Source organism: Pristiophorus japonicus, chromosome 3, assembly GCF_044704955.1.
Source record: "Pristiophorus japonicus isolate sPriJap1 chromosome 3, sPriJap1.hap1, whole genome shotgun sequence".
In the NCBI taxonomy this organism is placed as follows: domain Eukaryota; kingdom Metazoa; phylum Chordata; class Chondrichthyes; family Pristiophoridae; genus Pristiophorus; species Pristiophorus japonicus.
The window spans coordinates 8,085,175-8,099,070 of record NC_091979.1 but is presented as its reverse complement, the minus strand read 5'-3'; the positions used below and the strand labels follow the sequence as shown (position 1 = coordinate 8,099,070).

Here is a 13,896-nt window from a genome sequence, read left to right as displayed (position 1 = left end):
ATGTGCTTTAACTTTGCACATTAATCTCTTGTGTGGGACCTTGTCGAAAGCCTTCTGAAAGTCCAAATATACCACATCAACTGGTTCTCCTTTGTCCACTTTACTGGAAACATCCTCAAAAAATTCCAGAAGATTTGTCAAGCATGATTTCCCTTTCACAAATCCATGCTGACTTGGACCTATCATGTCACCATTTTCCAGATGCACTGCTATGACATCCTTAATAATTGATTCCATCATTTTACCCACTACTGAGGTCAGGCTGACCGGTCTATAATTCCCTGTTTTCTCTCTCCCTCCTTTTTTAAAAAGTGGGGTTACATTGGCTACCCTCCACTCCATAGGAACTGATCCAGAGTCAATGGAATGTTGGAAAATGACTGTCAATGCATCCGCTATTTCCAAGGCCACCTCCTTAAGTACTCTAGGATGCAGGCCATCAGGCCCTGGGGATTTATCTGCCTTCAATCCCATCAATTTCCCCAACACAATTTCCCGACTAATAAAGATTTCCCTCAGTTCCTCTTCCTTACTAGACCCTCTGACCCCTTTTATATCCGGAAGGTTGTTTGTATCCTCCTTAGTGAATACCGAACCAAAGTACTTGTTCAATTGATCCGCCATTTCTTTGCTCCCCGTTATGACTTCCCCTGATTCTGACTGCAGGGGACCTACGTTTGTCTTCACCAACCTTTTTCTCTTTACATACCTATAGAAACTTTTGCAATCCGCCTTAATGTTCCCTGCAAGCTTCTTCTCATACTCCATTTTCCCTGTCCTAATCAAACCCTTTGTCCTCCTCTGCTGAGTTCTAAATTTCTCCCAGTCCCCAGGTTCGCTGCTATTTCTGGCCAATTTGTATGCCACTTCCTTGGCTTTAATACTATCCCTGATTTCCCTAGATAGCCACGGTTGAGCCACCTTCCCCTTTTTATTTTTACGCCAGACAGGAATGTACAATTGTTGTACTTCATCCATGCGGTCTCTAAATGTCTGCCATTGCCCATCCACAGTCAACCCCCTAAGTATCATTCGCCAATCTATCCTAGCCAATTCACGCCTCATACCTTCAAAGTTACCCTTCTTTAAGTTCTGGACCATGGTCTCTGAAATTACTGTTTCATTCTCCATCCTAATGCAGAATTCCACCATATTATGGTCACTCTTCCCCAAGGGGCCTCGCACAATGAGATTGCTAATTAATCCTCTCTCATTACACAACACCCAGTCTAAGATGGCCTCCCCCCTAGTTGGTTCCTCAACATATTGGTCTAGAAAACCATCCCTTATGCACTCCAGGAAATCCTCCTCCACCGTATTGCTTCCAGTTTGGCTAGCCCAATCTATGTGCATATTAAAGTCACCCATTATAACTGCTACACCTTTATTGCATGCACCCCTAATTTCCTGTTTGATGCCCTCCCCAACATCCCTATTACTGTTTGGAGGTCTGTACACAACTCCTACTAACGTTTTTTGCCCTTTGGTGTTCTGCAGCTCTACCCATATAGATTCCACATCATCCAAGCTAATGTCTTTCCTAACTATTGCATTAATCTCCTCTTTAACCAGCAATGCTACCCCACCTCCTTTTCCTTTTATTCTATCCTTCCTGAATGTTGAATACCCCTGAATGTTGAGTTCCCAGCCCTGATCATCCTGGAGCCACGTCTCCGTAATCCCAATCACATCATATTTGTTAACATCTATTTGCACAATTAATTCATCCACCTTATTGCGGATACTCCTTGCATTCCTTCAAGAGGGAGCTGGAACAGTTCTTGACAGGGTAGGTGCTGAGAGTATAAAAGTAGCAAAGTTCTGCTACAACTGTATAGGGCATTGGTGAGATCACACCTAGAGTACTGCGATAGTTTGGGTCTCCTTATTTAAGGAAGGATAGACTTACATTGGAGGCAGTTCAGAGAAGGTTCACTCGGTTGATTCCTGAGATGAAGGGGTTGACTTATGAGGAAAGATTGAGCAGGTTGGGCCTGTACTCATTGGAGTTTAGAAGAATGAGAGGTGATCTTATTGAAACATAGAAGATTCTGAGGGGGCTTGCCAGGACTGGAAAACCTCAGCAACGAGGAAAGATTGGATAGGCTGGAGTTGTTTTCCTTCGAAAAGAGGCAGCTGAGGGGAGATTTAATTGAGGTGTATAAAATTATGAGGGGCTTGGATAGAGTGGATAGGAAGGACCTATTTCCCTTAGCAAAGGGGTCAATAACCAGGGGGCATAGATTTAAAGTAATTGGTCGAAAGATTAGAGGGGAGATAAGGAAACATTTCTTCCCAGAGGGCGGTGGGGGTCTGGAACTCACTGCCTGAAAGGTTGGTAGAGGCAGAAACCCTCACCACATTTAAAAGGTGCTTGGATGTACACTTAAAGAGCCGTAACCTACAGGGCTATGGACCAAGTGTTGGAAGGTGGGATCAGGCTGGATAGCTCTTTGTCGGCCGGCACAGACATGATGGGCCGAATGGCCTCCTTCTGTGTATTAATTTTTCTATGATTCTATGATCTAAACCGTAACTCCACTTACCTGCCGTTGTTCCATATTGCTTGATGCTCTTACCCAACAAAAATCTATGGATCTCGGTCTTGAGAATTCTAGTTGACCACCAACATGCACAGCCTTTTTGGAGGAGGGAGTTCCAGATTTCCTCTACCCTTTGTGTGAAAAAATGCCTCATGATTTCACTCGTGGCCTTGCTCCAATTACAGGTTGAACCTCCCTTACCCGGCACCCTCGGGACCTGGCCTGTGCCGAATAAGGGACTTTGCTGGATAAAGGGAGGCGGCCCGAGGTCGGGCCCAAAAGTGTCGGTGGGCCGTAAAGTGTCGGCGCGGCCCTGGCAGGCCGAGTGTCGGCAAACCCCCAGCGGGCCGAGTGTCGGCAAACCCCCAGCGGGCCGAGTGTCGGCAGACCCCCGACGGGCCGAGTGTCGGCAGACCCCCGACGGGCCGAGTGTCGGCAGACCCCCGACGGGCCGAGTGTCGGCAAACCCCCAGCGGGCCGAGTGTCGGCAGACCCCCGACGGGCCGAGTGTCGGCAGATCCCCGAAGGGCCGAGTGTCGGCAGATTCCCGACGGGCCGAGTGTCGGCAGATTCCCGACGGGCCGAGTGTCGGCAGACCCCCGAAGGGCCGAGTGTCGGCAGATTCCCGACGGGCCGAGTGTCGGCAGATTCCCGACGGGCCGAGTCTCGGCAGACCCCCGAAGGGCCGAGTGTCGGCAGATCCCCGACGGGCCGAGTGTCGGCAGATCCCCGACGGGCCGAGTCTCGGCAGATTCCCGACGGGCCGAGTGTCGGCAGATCCCCGACGGGCCGAGTGTCGGCGGGCCCCAAAGTTCGGCTGCGTTCTGCGCATGCGCCCCCGGCCACCGGAATCATGCCGGATGAGGAGTGGTGCCGGATAAAAGGAGTCCCGGATAAGAGAGATCCAACCTGTAGAAGATTATGCCCCTTGGTTCTGGATTCCCCCAACAGACTCTTCGTGTCTACCCTATTGAATTCTTTTAACATTTTCAACACCTCCATCAGATCACCACATCTCCTATACTCGAGAGAATACAAGCCAAGTTAATGCCACCTCCTCAGAATTTAACCCTCTAAGCCCCGGTATCATCATGGTGAATCTGTGCTGCACCCCCTTCCTGAATTGCGGAGCCCAGAATTAAACGCAGTTGCTCCAGATAGGGCTGACCAAGGCTCTGTACATCCTCCCCTTTGTATTCCAACCCTCTTGAGATAAAGACCAACATTCCACTAGCCCTTTTTGATAACTTTTGATGCCCTTGTCCAGTACCTGATGCTCCGTTCCATCATTCATATCCAACATTTACATACCCATCGATGTAACTGAAATAAACTTCATCAAACTCCACCATTCCGACTCTGAAGACGAGATTAGCTGCATTGATGTCATCAGTAACCTGTAAGAGATAGAATGATAATACAAACAATCACACCGACTAAAGATTAAGAAGTTATTCTCTCTTTCTCTCTCTCTGTTCATGCCGTACTCGTCAGCCGAGAGGTAGAAATAAAGACTTCTGCTAATGCTGCTCTCGATCCGGACTTGAGGACATGTGTCGGAGTTACCCTGGGGTGAACAGCTGTCCCAATTTTCCTGCCCTAACTGTGGGATGGATCTTGATCTCGAAGGGTAATTTTCCGACTTCTTCCTCCTGGCGGGAAGGTCCCTTGCCAGGATCGCACAGCGGGGATTCAGGATGTTAATAGTCCCAGCGCTCGGATTTCTAGTGTGTGTTCTCGGCAGAGGCAACTCCTGACCTGGAGCATCGGGCTGGGAAATTACTCCTTCTGGGATCCTTCCCCCAAAGGCTCAAAGGCATTTTGCACAGGTTCTGGGTGAAAAAAAATTCCAGAAACACTGCAAGATGCAGGGAGGGGCTGGCTGACACGCTCAATGACAGCGGGGAAAAACCCAATGGATTTTTGGTGCCCAATCGCAGCAGCCAAACCGCACTGTGATCAAATTTAAAAAAAAAACACAGTCTGGGGCTGCTTTCTCCAGAAATGAGAAGGCTGAGGGGAGACCTAATAGAGGTCTTTTAAGATTATGAAAGGGTCTGATAGGGTAGATGTAGAGAATATGCTTTCCATTTGTGGGGGAGTCAAAAACTCAGGGTCACATATATAAGAGATAAATCCAATAAGGAATTCTTTACCCAGAGAGTGGTTAGAATGTGGAACTCGCTACCACAGGGAGTGATTGAGGCGAATAGCATAGATGCATTTACAGGGAAACTAGATAACCATACTGTACATGGCCCATGGCTCTGAGCCATACAGGAGGGCGGGTATTACTACAGCCCTGTAAACCATGAGCTTGGAGGCAGATTTGAGGGCCTGGTCTTCGAACACTCTTTTCCTCACTGTAGGTGGTGTTAAATCTCGTCGTCCATGTCTGTTCTTGTTGATAAGAGGCTCCCGAGGTATGGGAAATGGCCCACGTTGTCCAGGGCCGCGCCGTGGATCTTGATGACTGTGCGGCGGGGACAGGTTGGTGGAGGACTTTTGTCTTACGGATGTTTAGCGTAAGGCCCATGCTTTAGCATCGGAAGGAAAAAGGAATAGAAGGAAATTGTGATAGGACGAGATGAAGTAAATAGAGTGGGGAGGAGGCTTGTGTGGAGCAAAAACACCAGCTTAGCAGGTTGGGTTGAATGGCCGGTTTCTGTTAATTATTTTGAGCTTCAACTGTGCGCAACAGACTTGGTCAAAACTTGCAGCAAACGGTCTTTTTAAATTCATCATCATCATAAGAACATAAGAAATAGGAGCAGGAGTAGGCCATACGGCCCCTCGAGCCTGCTCCGCCATTTAATACCATCATGGCTTCCCTGCCCACTCCCCATAACCCGTTATTCCCTTATCGTTTAAGCAACCCTCAGAGAAGGAAATTCCTCCTCATCTCAGTTTTAAATGGGCGGCCCCTTATTCTAAGATTATGCCTCGAGTTCCAGTCTCTCCTATCAGTGGAAACATCCTCGCTGCATCCACCTTGTCAAGCCCCCTCATAATCTTATAGGTTTCGATAAGATCACCTCTCATGCTTCGGAATACCAATGAGTAGAGGCCCAACCTACTCAACCTTTCCTCATAAGTCAACCCCCTCATCCCCAGAATCTACCTAGTGAACCTTCTCTGAAACATAGAACATAGAAAATAGGTGCCCTTCGAGCCTGCACCACCATTCAATAAGATCATGGCTGATCGTTCCCTCAGTACCCTTTTCTGCTTTCTCTCCATACCCTTGATCCCTTTAGCCGTAAGGGCCATAGCTAACTCCCTCTTGAATATATCCAATGAACTGGCATCAACAACTCTCTGCGGCAGGGAATTCCACAGGTTAACAACACTCTGAGTGAAGAAATTTCTCCTCATCTCAGTCCTAAATGGCCTACCCCTTATCCCAAGACTGTGACCCCTGGTTCTGGACTTCCCAACTTCAGGACAATCTACCCGCATCTAACCTGAACCGTCCCGTCAGAATCTTGTGTGTTTCTATCAGATCCCCTCTCATCTTTCTAAACTCCAGTGTATAAAGGTCCAGTTGATCCTGTCTCTCCTCATATGTCAGTCTGGCCATCCTGGGAATCAGTCTGGTGAACCTTCGCTGCACTCCTCAATAGCAAGAATGCCCTTCCTCAGATTAAGAGACCAAAACTGAACACAATATTCAAGGTGTAGCCTCACCAAGGCCCTGTACAACTGCAGTAAGACCTCCCTGCTCCATAAAATCAAATCCCCTAGCTATGAAGGCCAACATACCATTTGCCTTCTTTACTGCCTGCTGTACCTGTATGCCAACTTTCAATGACTGATGAACCATGACACCCAGGTCTCGTTGCATCTCCCCTTTTCCAAATCTGCCACCATTCAGATATTATCTCTTCGCGTTTTTGCCCCCAAAATGGATAACCTCACATTTATCCACATTATACAGCATCTGCCATGCATTTGCCCACTCATCTAACCTGTCGAAGTCACCCTGCAGCCTCTTAGCGTCCCCCTCACAGCTCACACCGTCACCCAGCTTAGTGTCATCTGCAAACTTGGAGATATTACACTCAATTACTTCATCCAAATCATTGATGTATATTGTAAAGAGCTGGGGTCCCAGCACTGAGCCCTGCGGCACTCCACTAGTCACTGCTTGCCATTCTGAAAAGGACCCATTTATCCCAACTCTCTGCTTCCTGTCTGCCAACCAGTTCTCTATCCACATCAGTATATACCATGTGCTTTGATTTTGCACACCAATCTCTTGTGTGGGACCTTGTCAAAAGCCTTTTGAAAGTCCAAATAAACCACATCCACTGGTTCTCCCTTGTCCACTCTACTAGTTACATCCTCAAACAATTACAGAAGATTTGTCAAGCATGATTTCCCCTTCATAAATCCATGCTGACTTGGACCGATCCTGTCACTGCTTTCCAAATGCGCTGCTATTTCATCCTTAATAATTGATTCCAACATTTTCCCCACTACTGATGTCAGGCTAACCGGTCTATAATTACCCGCCTTCTCTCTCCCTTCCTTTTTAAAAAGTGGTGTTGCATTAGCTACCCTCCAATCCATAGAAACTGATCCGAGTCGATAGACTGTTGGAAAATGATCACCAATGCATCCATTATTTCTAGGGCCACTTCCTTAAGTACTCTGGGATGCAGACAATCAGGCCCTGGGGGTCTATCGGCCTTCAATCCCATCAATTTCCCTAACACAATTTCCCGCCTAATAAGGATATCCTTCAGTTCCTCCTTCTCACTAGACCCTTGGTCCCCTAGTACTTTCGGAAGGTTATTTGTGTCTTCCTTTGTGAAGACAGAACCAAAGAATTTGTTTAACTGGTCCGCCATTTCTTTGTTTCCCATTATAAATTCACCTGATTCTGACTGCAAGGGACCTACGTTTGTCTTCACTAATCTTTTTCTCTTCACATATCTATAGAAGCTTTTGCAGTCAGTTTTTATGTTCCCGCCAAGCTTCTTCTCGTACTCTATTTTCCCCCTCTTAATTAAACCCTTTGTCCTCCTCTGCTGAATTCTAAATTTCTACCAGTCCTCAGGTTTGCTGCTTTTTCTGGCTAATTTATATGCCTCTTCCTTGGATTTAACACTATTCTTAATTTCCCTTGTTAGCCACGGTTGAGCCACCTTCCCCGTTTTATTTTTACTCCAGACAGGCATGTACAATTGTTGAAGTTCATCCATGTGATCTTTAAATGTTTGCCATTGCCTATCCACCATCAACCCTTTAAGTATCATTCGCCAGTCTATTCTAGCCAATTCACGCCTCATGCCGTCGAAGTTACCTTTCCTTAAGTTCAGGACCCTAGTCTCTGAATTAACTGCGTCACTCTCCATCTTAATAAAGAATTCTACCATATTATGGTCACTCTTCCCCAAGGGGCCTCACACAACAAGATTGCTAATTAGTCCTTTCTCATTACACAACACCCAGTCTAGGATGGCCAGTTCTCTAGTTGGTTCCTCGACATATTGGTCTGGAAAACTATCCCTAATACACTCCAGGAAATCCTCCTCCACCGCATTGTTACCAGTTTGGTTAGCCCAATCAATATGTAGATTAAAGTCACCCATGATAACTGCTGTACCTTCATTGCATGCATCCCTTATTTCTTGTTTAATGCTGTCCCCAACCTTACTACTACTGCTTGGTGGTCTGTACACAACTCCCACTAGCGTTTTCTGCCCCTTGGTATTCCGCAGCTCCACCCATACCGATTCCACATCATCCAAGCTAATGTCCTTTCTTACTATTGCATTAATTTCCACTTACACCAGCAATGCCACCCACCTCCTTTTCCTTTCTGTCTATCCTTCCTGAATGTTGAATACCCCTGGATGTTGAGTTCCCAGCCTTGGTCACCCTGGAGCCATGTCTCCGTGATGCCAATTACATCATGCCCGTTAACTGCTATCTGCGCAGTTAATTCGTCCACCTTATTCCGAATACTCTTCGCATTGAGGCACAGAGCCTTCAGGCTTGTCTTTCGAACACACTTTGCCCCTTTAGAATTTTGCTGTAATGTGGCCCTTTTTGCTTTTTGACTTAGGTTTCTTTGCCCTCCACTTTTACTTTTTCTCTTTCTATCTTTTGCTTCTGACCCCATTCTACTTCCTTCTGTCTCCCTGCATAGGTTCCCATCCCCCTGCCATATTAGTTTAACTCCTCCTCAACAGCACTAGCAAACACTCCCCCTAGGACATCGGTTCCGGTTCTGCCCAGGTGCAGACCGTCCGGTTTGTACTGGTCCCACCTCCCCCAGAACTGATTCCAATGTCCCAGGAATTTGAATCCCTCCCTACTGCACCACTCCTCAAGCCACGTATTCATCTGAGCTATCCTGCGATTCCTACTCTGACTAGCATGTGGCACTGGTAGCAATCCTGAGATTACTACTTTTGAGGTCCTACTTTTTAAGTTAGCTCCTAGCTCCTTAAATTCGCCTTGTAAGACCTCATCCTTTTTTTTTTTTACCTATATCGTTGGTACCTATATGCACCACGACAACTGGCTGTACACCCTCTCTTTTCAGAATGCCCTGTACACGCTCCGAGACATCCTTGACCCTTGCACCAGGGAGGCAACATATCATCCTGGAGTCTCGGTTGCGGCCGCAGAAACGTCTATCTATTCCCCTTACAATTGAATCCCCTATCACTATCGCTCTCCCACTATTTTTCCTGCCCTCCTGTGCAGCAGAGCCACCCACGGTGTCATGAACTTGGCTGCTGCTGCCCTCCCCTGGTGAGTCATCCCCCTCAACAGTAACCAAAGCAGTGTATCTGTTTTGCAGGGGGATGACCGCAGGGGACCCCTGCACTACCTTCCTTGCACTGCTCTTCCTGTTGGTCATCCATTCCCTATCTGCCTGAATAACCTTTTCCTGCGGTAAGAGCAATTCACTAAACATGCTATTCACGTCATTCTCAGCATCGTGCATGCTCCAGAGTGAATCCACCCTCAGCTCCAGTCCCTGACTTCCCACATAGTACAGGAGGAGCATAACACGTGTCCGAGCTGTCCTACCATGACTTAACCCCTAAATAAACTTAAATTGGCAACAATGCTAAATGTTACTTACTGATATAGAAAAGAAAAAGAAAAACTACTTACCAATCACCAGCCAATCACTTATCCCCTTAGCTGTGACTTCACCTTTCGATTTCTTTCCACTTCTTTTTTGCCTTCTCACCCTGCTGCAGCTGCACCGGCTGGCCTCTCCGAAGTTGGGTCTCTTGTCGGCCTCCGTGATCTCCCCGCTCCGCCTCCCGACGACGCTTGAACTCCCGAGTCTCTCCGAAGTTGGGCCTCTTGTAGGCCTCCGTGATCTCCCCGCTCCGCCTCCCAATGACGCTTGAACTCCCGAGTCTCTCCGAAGTTGGGCCTCTTGTAGGCCTCCTTGATCTCCCCGCTCTGCCTCCCGACGATGCTCAAACTCCAAAGCTGGCTCCAAAGCAAGTCAATATCTTATATAACTGTAGCAAGATTTCCCTGCTTTTATACTCCATCCCTTTTGCAATAAAGGCCAAGATACCATTGGCCTTCCTGATCACTTGCTGTACCTGAATACTATCCTTTTGTATTTCATGCACAAGTACCCCCAGGTCCCGCTGTACTGCGGCACTTTGCAATCTTTCTCCATTTAAATAATAACTTGCTCTTTGATTTTTTTCTGCCAAAGTGCATGACCTCATACTTTCCGACATTATACTCCATCTGCCAAATTTTTGCCCACTCAATTAGCCCATCTATGTCCTTTTGCAGATTTTTCGTGTCCTCCTCATACATTGCTTTTCCTCCAATATTTGTATCGTCAGCAAACTTGGCTACGTTACACTCAGTCCCTTCTTTCAAGTCGTTAGTTCTCTGTAGTTAGACAATCCTCTATCCATGCTAATATATTACCCCCAACCCCGTGAACTTTTATCTTGTGCAGTAATCTTTTATGTGGCACCTTGTTAAATGCCTTCTGGAAGTCCAAATACATCACATCCACTGGTTCCCCTTTATCCACCCTGTTCGCTACATCCTCAAAGAACTCCAACAAATTTGTCAAACATGACTTCGCCTTCTTAAATCCATGCTGACTCTGCCTGACCAAATTTTGCTTTTCCAAATGTCCTGTTATGCTTCTTTAATAATGGACTCCAACATTTTCTCAACCACAGTTGTTAGGCTAACTTGTCTATAGTTTCCTGCTTTTTGTCTACCTCCTTTTTTAAATAGAGACGTTACATTTGCAGTTTTCCAATCTGCTGGGACATAGAAAATAGGTGCAGGAGTAGGCCATTCGGCCCTTTGAGCCTGCACCACCATTCAATAAGATCATGGCTGATCTTTCCCTCCGTACTCCTTTCCTGCTTTCTCTCCATACCCCTTGATCCCTTTAGCCGTAAGGGCTATTTCTAACTCCCTCTTGAACATATCCAATGAACTGGCATCAACAACTCTCTGTGGCAGGGAATTCCACAGGTTAACAATGAGTGAAGAAGTTTCTCCTCATCTCGGTCCTAAATGGCCTACCCCTTATCCTAAGTCTGTGTCCTCTGGTTCTGGACTTCCCCAACATCGGGAACATTCTTCCCGCATCTAACCTTTCCAGTCCCATCAGAATCTTATACGTTTCTATGAGATCCCTTCTCATCCTTCTAAACTCCAGTGTACAAAGGCCCAGTTGATCCAGTCTCTCCTCATATGTCAGTCCAGCCATCCCTGGAATCCAGGGAATTTTGGTAAATTACAACCAATGCATCCACAATCTCTGCCACGACTTCTCTTAAGACACTAGGGTAACAAGCCATCAGGTCCAGGGGATTTATCTGCCTTTAGCTCCATTATCTTACTGAGTACAACCTCCTTAGTGATTGTGATTGTGTTAAGTTCCTCCCCCCCCCCGCCATAGCCCCTTGACTATCCGTTGTCGGAATATTATTAGTATCTTCTACCGTAAAGACTGATACAAAATAGTTGTTCAGAGTTTCTGCCATATCCATGTTCCCCATTACTAATTCCCCAGTCTCGTCCGCTAAGGGACCAACATTTATTTTAGCCACTCTTTTCCATCAGAGGCAGTCCCTCGAATCGAGGATGACTTGCTTCCACGTCAAAAAGTTCACAGGTGTTTCAATGAAGGACCTAATATTCCAGATCCCGAACTACATCCTGAAGGGTGGAAGATGCCTGTGCGTGGATTTTTTTAACGTTGCACACCAGCCACCACTCTTAAATTATTTATAGTTCAATTACAGGATAATAGTCATGAAAGGAAGAAAGGGCTGGATTTTCTAGGTCCATTGCAATCCAGGTTTTGCCCCGGAGCGTGTGAAATGGAATGGTGAAGTCTCCTGCTTCCGGTCGCAATCCTCGGGTCGGGTCGGCAGAAGAGCTGCACCCAGGTGGGCAACGTCTCTCGTTGCGACATTGTCTGAGTTTTGACTCGAACCTGACCCGTACACCTGGAATCGTGTCGTGGAATGGCCGCCTGGGAAACCAGAGCGGTCCAGCCATACCGCCGACAGTGATGAAGGTAAAGTGCTGTCAAGGTAAGTACAAGTGTTTGTTCTTTTAAGTTTTTTAACAATTTGTGTTTTGGTGGCATGGGCAATGTTTTGGGAATGTGTGTGTTTTTTAAAGTCTCCCCACCCCAGGGCTCTCTCGGAGCAAACACGGCCAGGCACTTTAATTCGCGAGTGTCCCATTTTTACGCCTTGAAAATTGTACAACGCCTCCCTTCGCGTTGCGCACCCTGGGGCAGGGTCCAGACAGCAAACATTCCTTACTAAAGCGCAACCTATTCCTGGCCGGTAACTTTCCTGCTCCGCGAACAGAAAAGCCTAAAATCCAGCCCACACACTTGGATTTATATAGCGCCTTTCACAAGCGCCTTTCACCGGATGTCGCAAAGCGCTTTATAGTCAGTGAAGTACTTCGGAGTGTAGTCACTGTTATACTGCGGGAAACGGGGCAGCCAATTTGCGCACAGCAAGCTCCCACACACAGCAATGTAATGACCAGATAATCTGTTTTGTTATATTGATTGAGTGATAAATATTGTCCCCAGGACACAGGGGATAACTCCCCTGCTCTTCTTCGAAATAGTGCCATGGGATCTTTTACATCCACCTGAGAGAGCAGACGGGGCCTCGGATTAACGTCTCATCCGAAAGACGGCACCTCCGACAGTGCAGCACTCCCTCAGCACTGCACTGGAGTGTCTGCTCAGATTTCTTCTGCTCAAGTTCCTGGAGTGGGACTTGAACCCACAACCCTCTGACTCAGAGGCGAGAGTGCTGCCCACTGAGCCACGGCTGACACTTCAGATAATAGACTTGGCTCCAAACAATCCCATTCAAAAAGCTAAGTTATAAAAAAACGGATGACGCCAAACACTGCTGTTTAACAAATTATTGCGTGTTCAAGAGGCAACGATAATACCAATTCAAACTGCAGACCTGCTGGGGTATCATGGTCAGACAACATGCTGAAGCACTGACCACACTCGACCAGCTCCGCTGGGCAGGGCCACATTGTCCGCATGCCAGACACGAGACTCCCAAAGCAAGCGCTCTACTCAGAACTCCTTCATGGCAAGCGAGCCAAAGGCAAGCAGAGGAAACGTTACAAGGACACCCTCAAAGCCTCCCTGATAAAGTGCAACATCCCCACCGACACCTGGGAGTCCCTGGCCAAAGACCGCCCAAAGTGGAGGATGTGCATCCGGGAGGGCGCTGAGCACCTCGAGTCTCGTCACCGAGAGCATGCAGAAACCAAGCGCAGGCAGCGGAAGAGTGTGCGGCAAACCAGTCCCACCCTCCCCTTCCCTCAACCACTGTCTGTCCCACCTGTGACAGGGTCTGTGGTTCCCGTACTGGACTGTTCAGTTACCTAAGGATTCATTTTTAGAGTGGAAGCAAGTCTTCCTCGATTCCGAGGAACTGCCTATGATGATGATGGTTTGTGGGATTTACTTTGTGCAAGACGATTGGCAGCTTGCCTTGTCTTTAGTTAACGATCAGGAGACACTCGGTTGCTCCCCGTGTCAACAAAGTGCAACTAATCGAAAACTAAATCAGAAGAAACAAAGCAGACTTACTAAATTAAATGATAGTACTGTTATCCATGTCTACTACACACTCCAGCCCCTGCATTGCCCACCAGTCGCGGAGAGCCCCAAGCGTACAGGGCACTGCCAGCTTGTACGTTGAACAATGTTTGTAATTCAGTTGCATTTCAGTGCAAGTGAGGTTCGAGGAGCCCCTTCTGGGAGATGTGATAAGGTGATTATATAAATGCAATGCTTTAGAGTCATAGAAACTTAGCACACAGGAGG

The 13,896-nt window shown here is 47.3% G+C and overlaps 1 protein-coding gene across 4 annotated transcripts in view; it reads right to left on the bottom strand.

The window, feature by feature from the left end:
* Positions 1-13,896, bottom strand: part of abcb6a (ATP binding cassette subfamily B member 6 (LAN blood group) a) — a 341,190-nt gene that overhangs the window by 161,804 nt on the left and 165,490 nt on the right. For all 4 annotated transcript variants that reach the window (XM_070875170.1, XM_070875168.1, XM_070875171.1 and 1 more), the window contains one exon: positions 3,855-3,940. In XM_070875170.1, the coding sequence (XP_070731271.1) occupies positions 3,855-3,940 (86 nt within the window). The remainder of the gene's footprint in view (positions 1-3,854; positions 3,941-13,896) is intronic.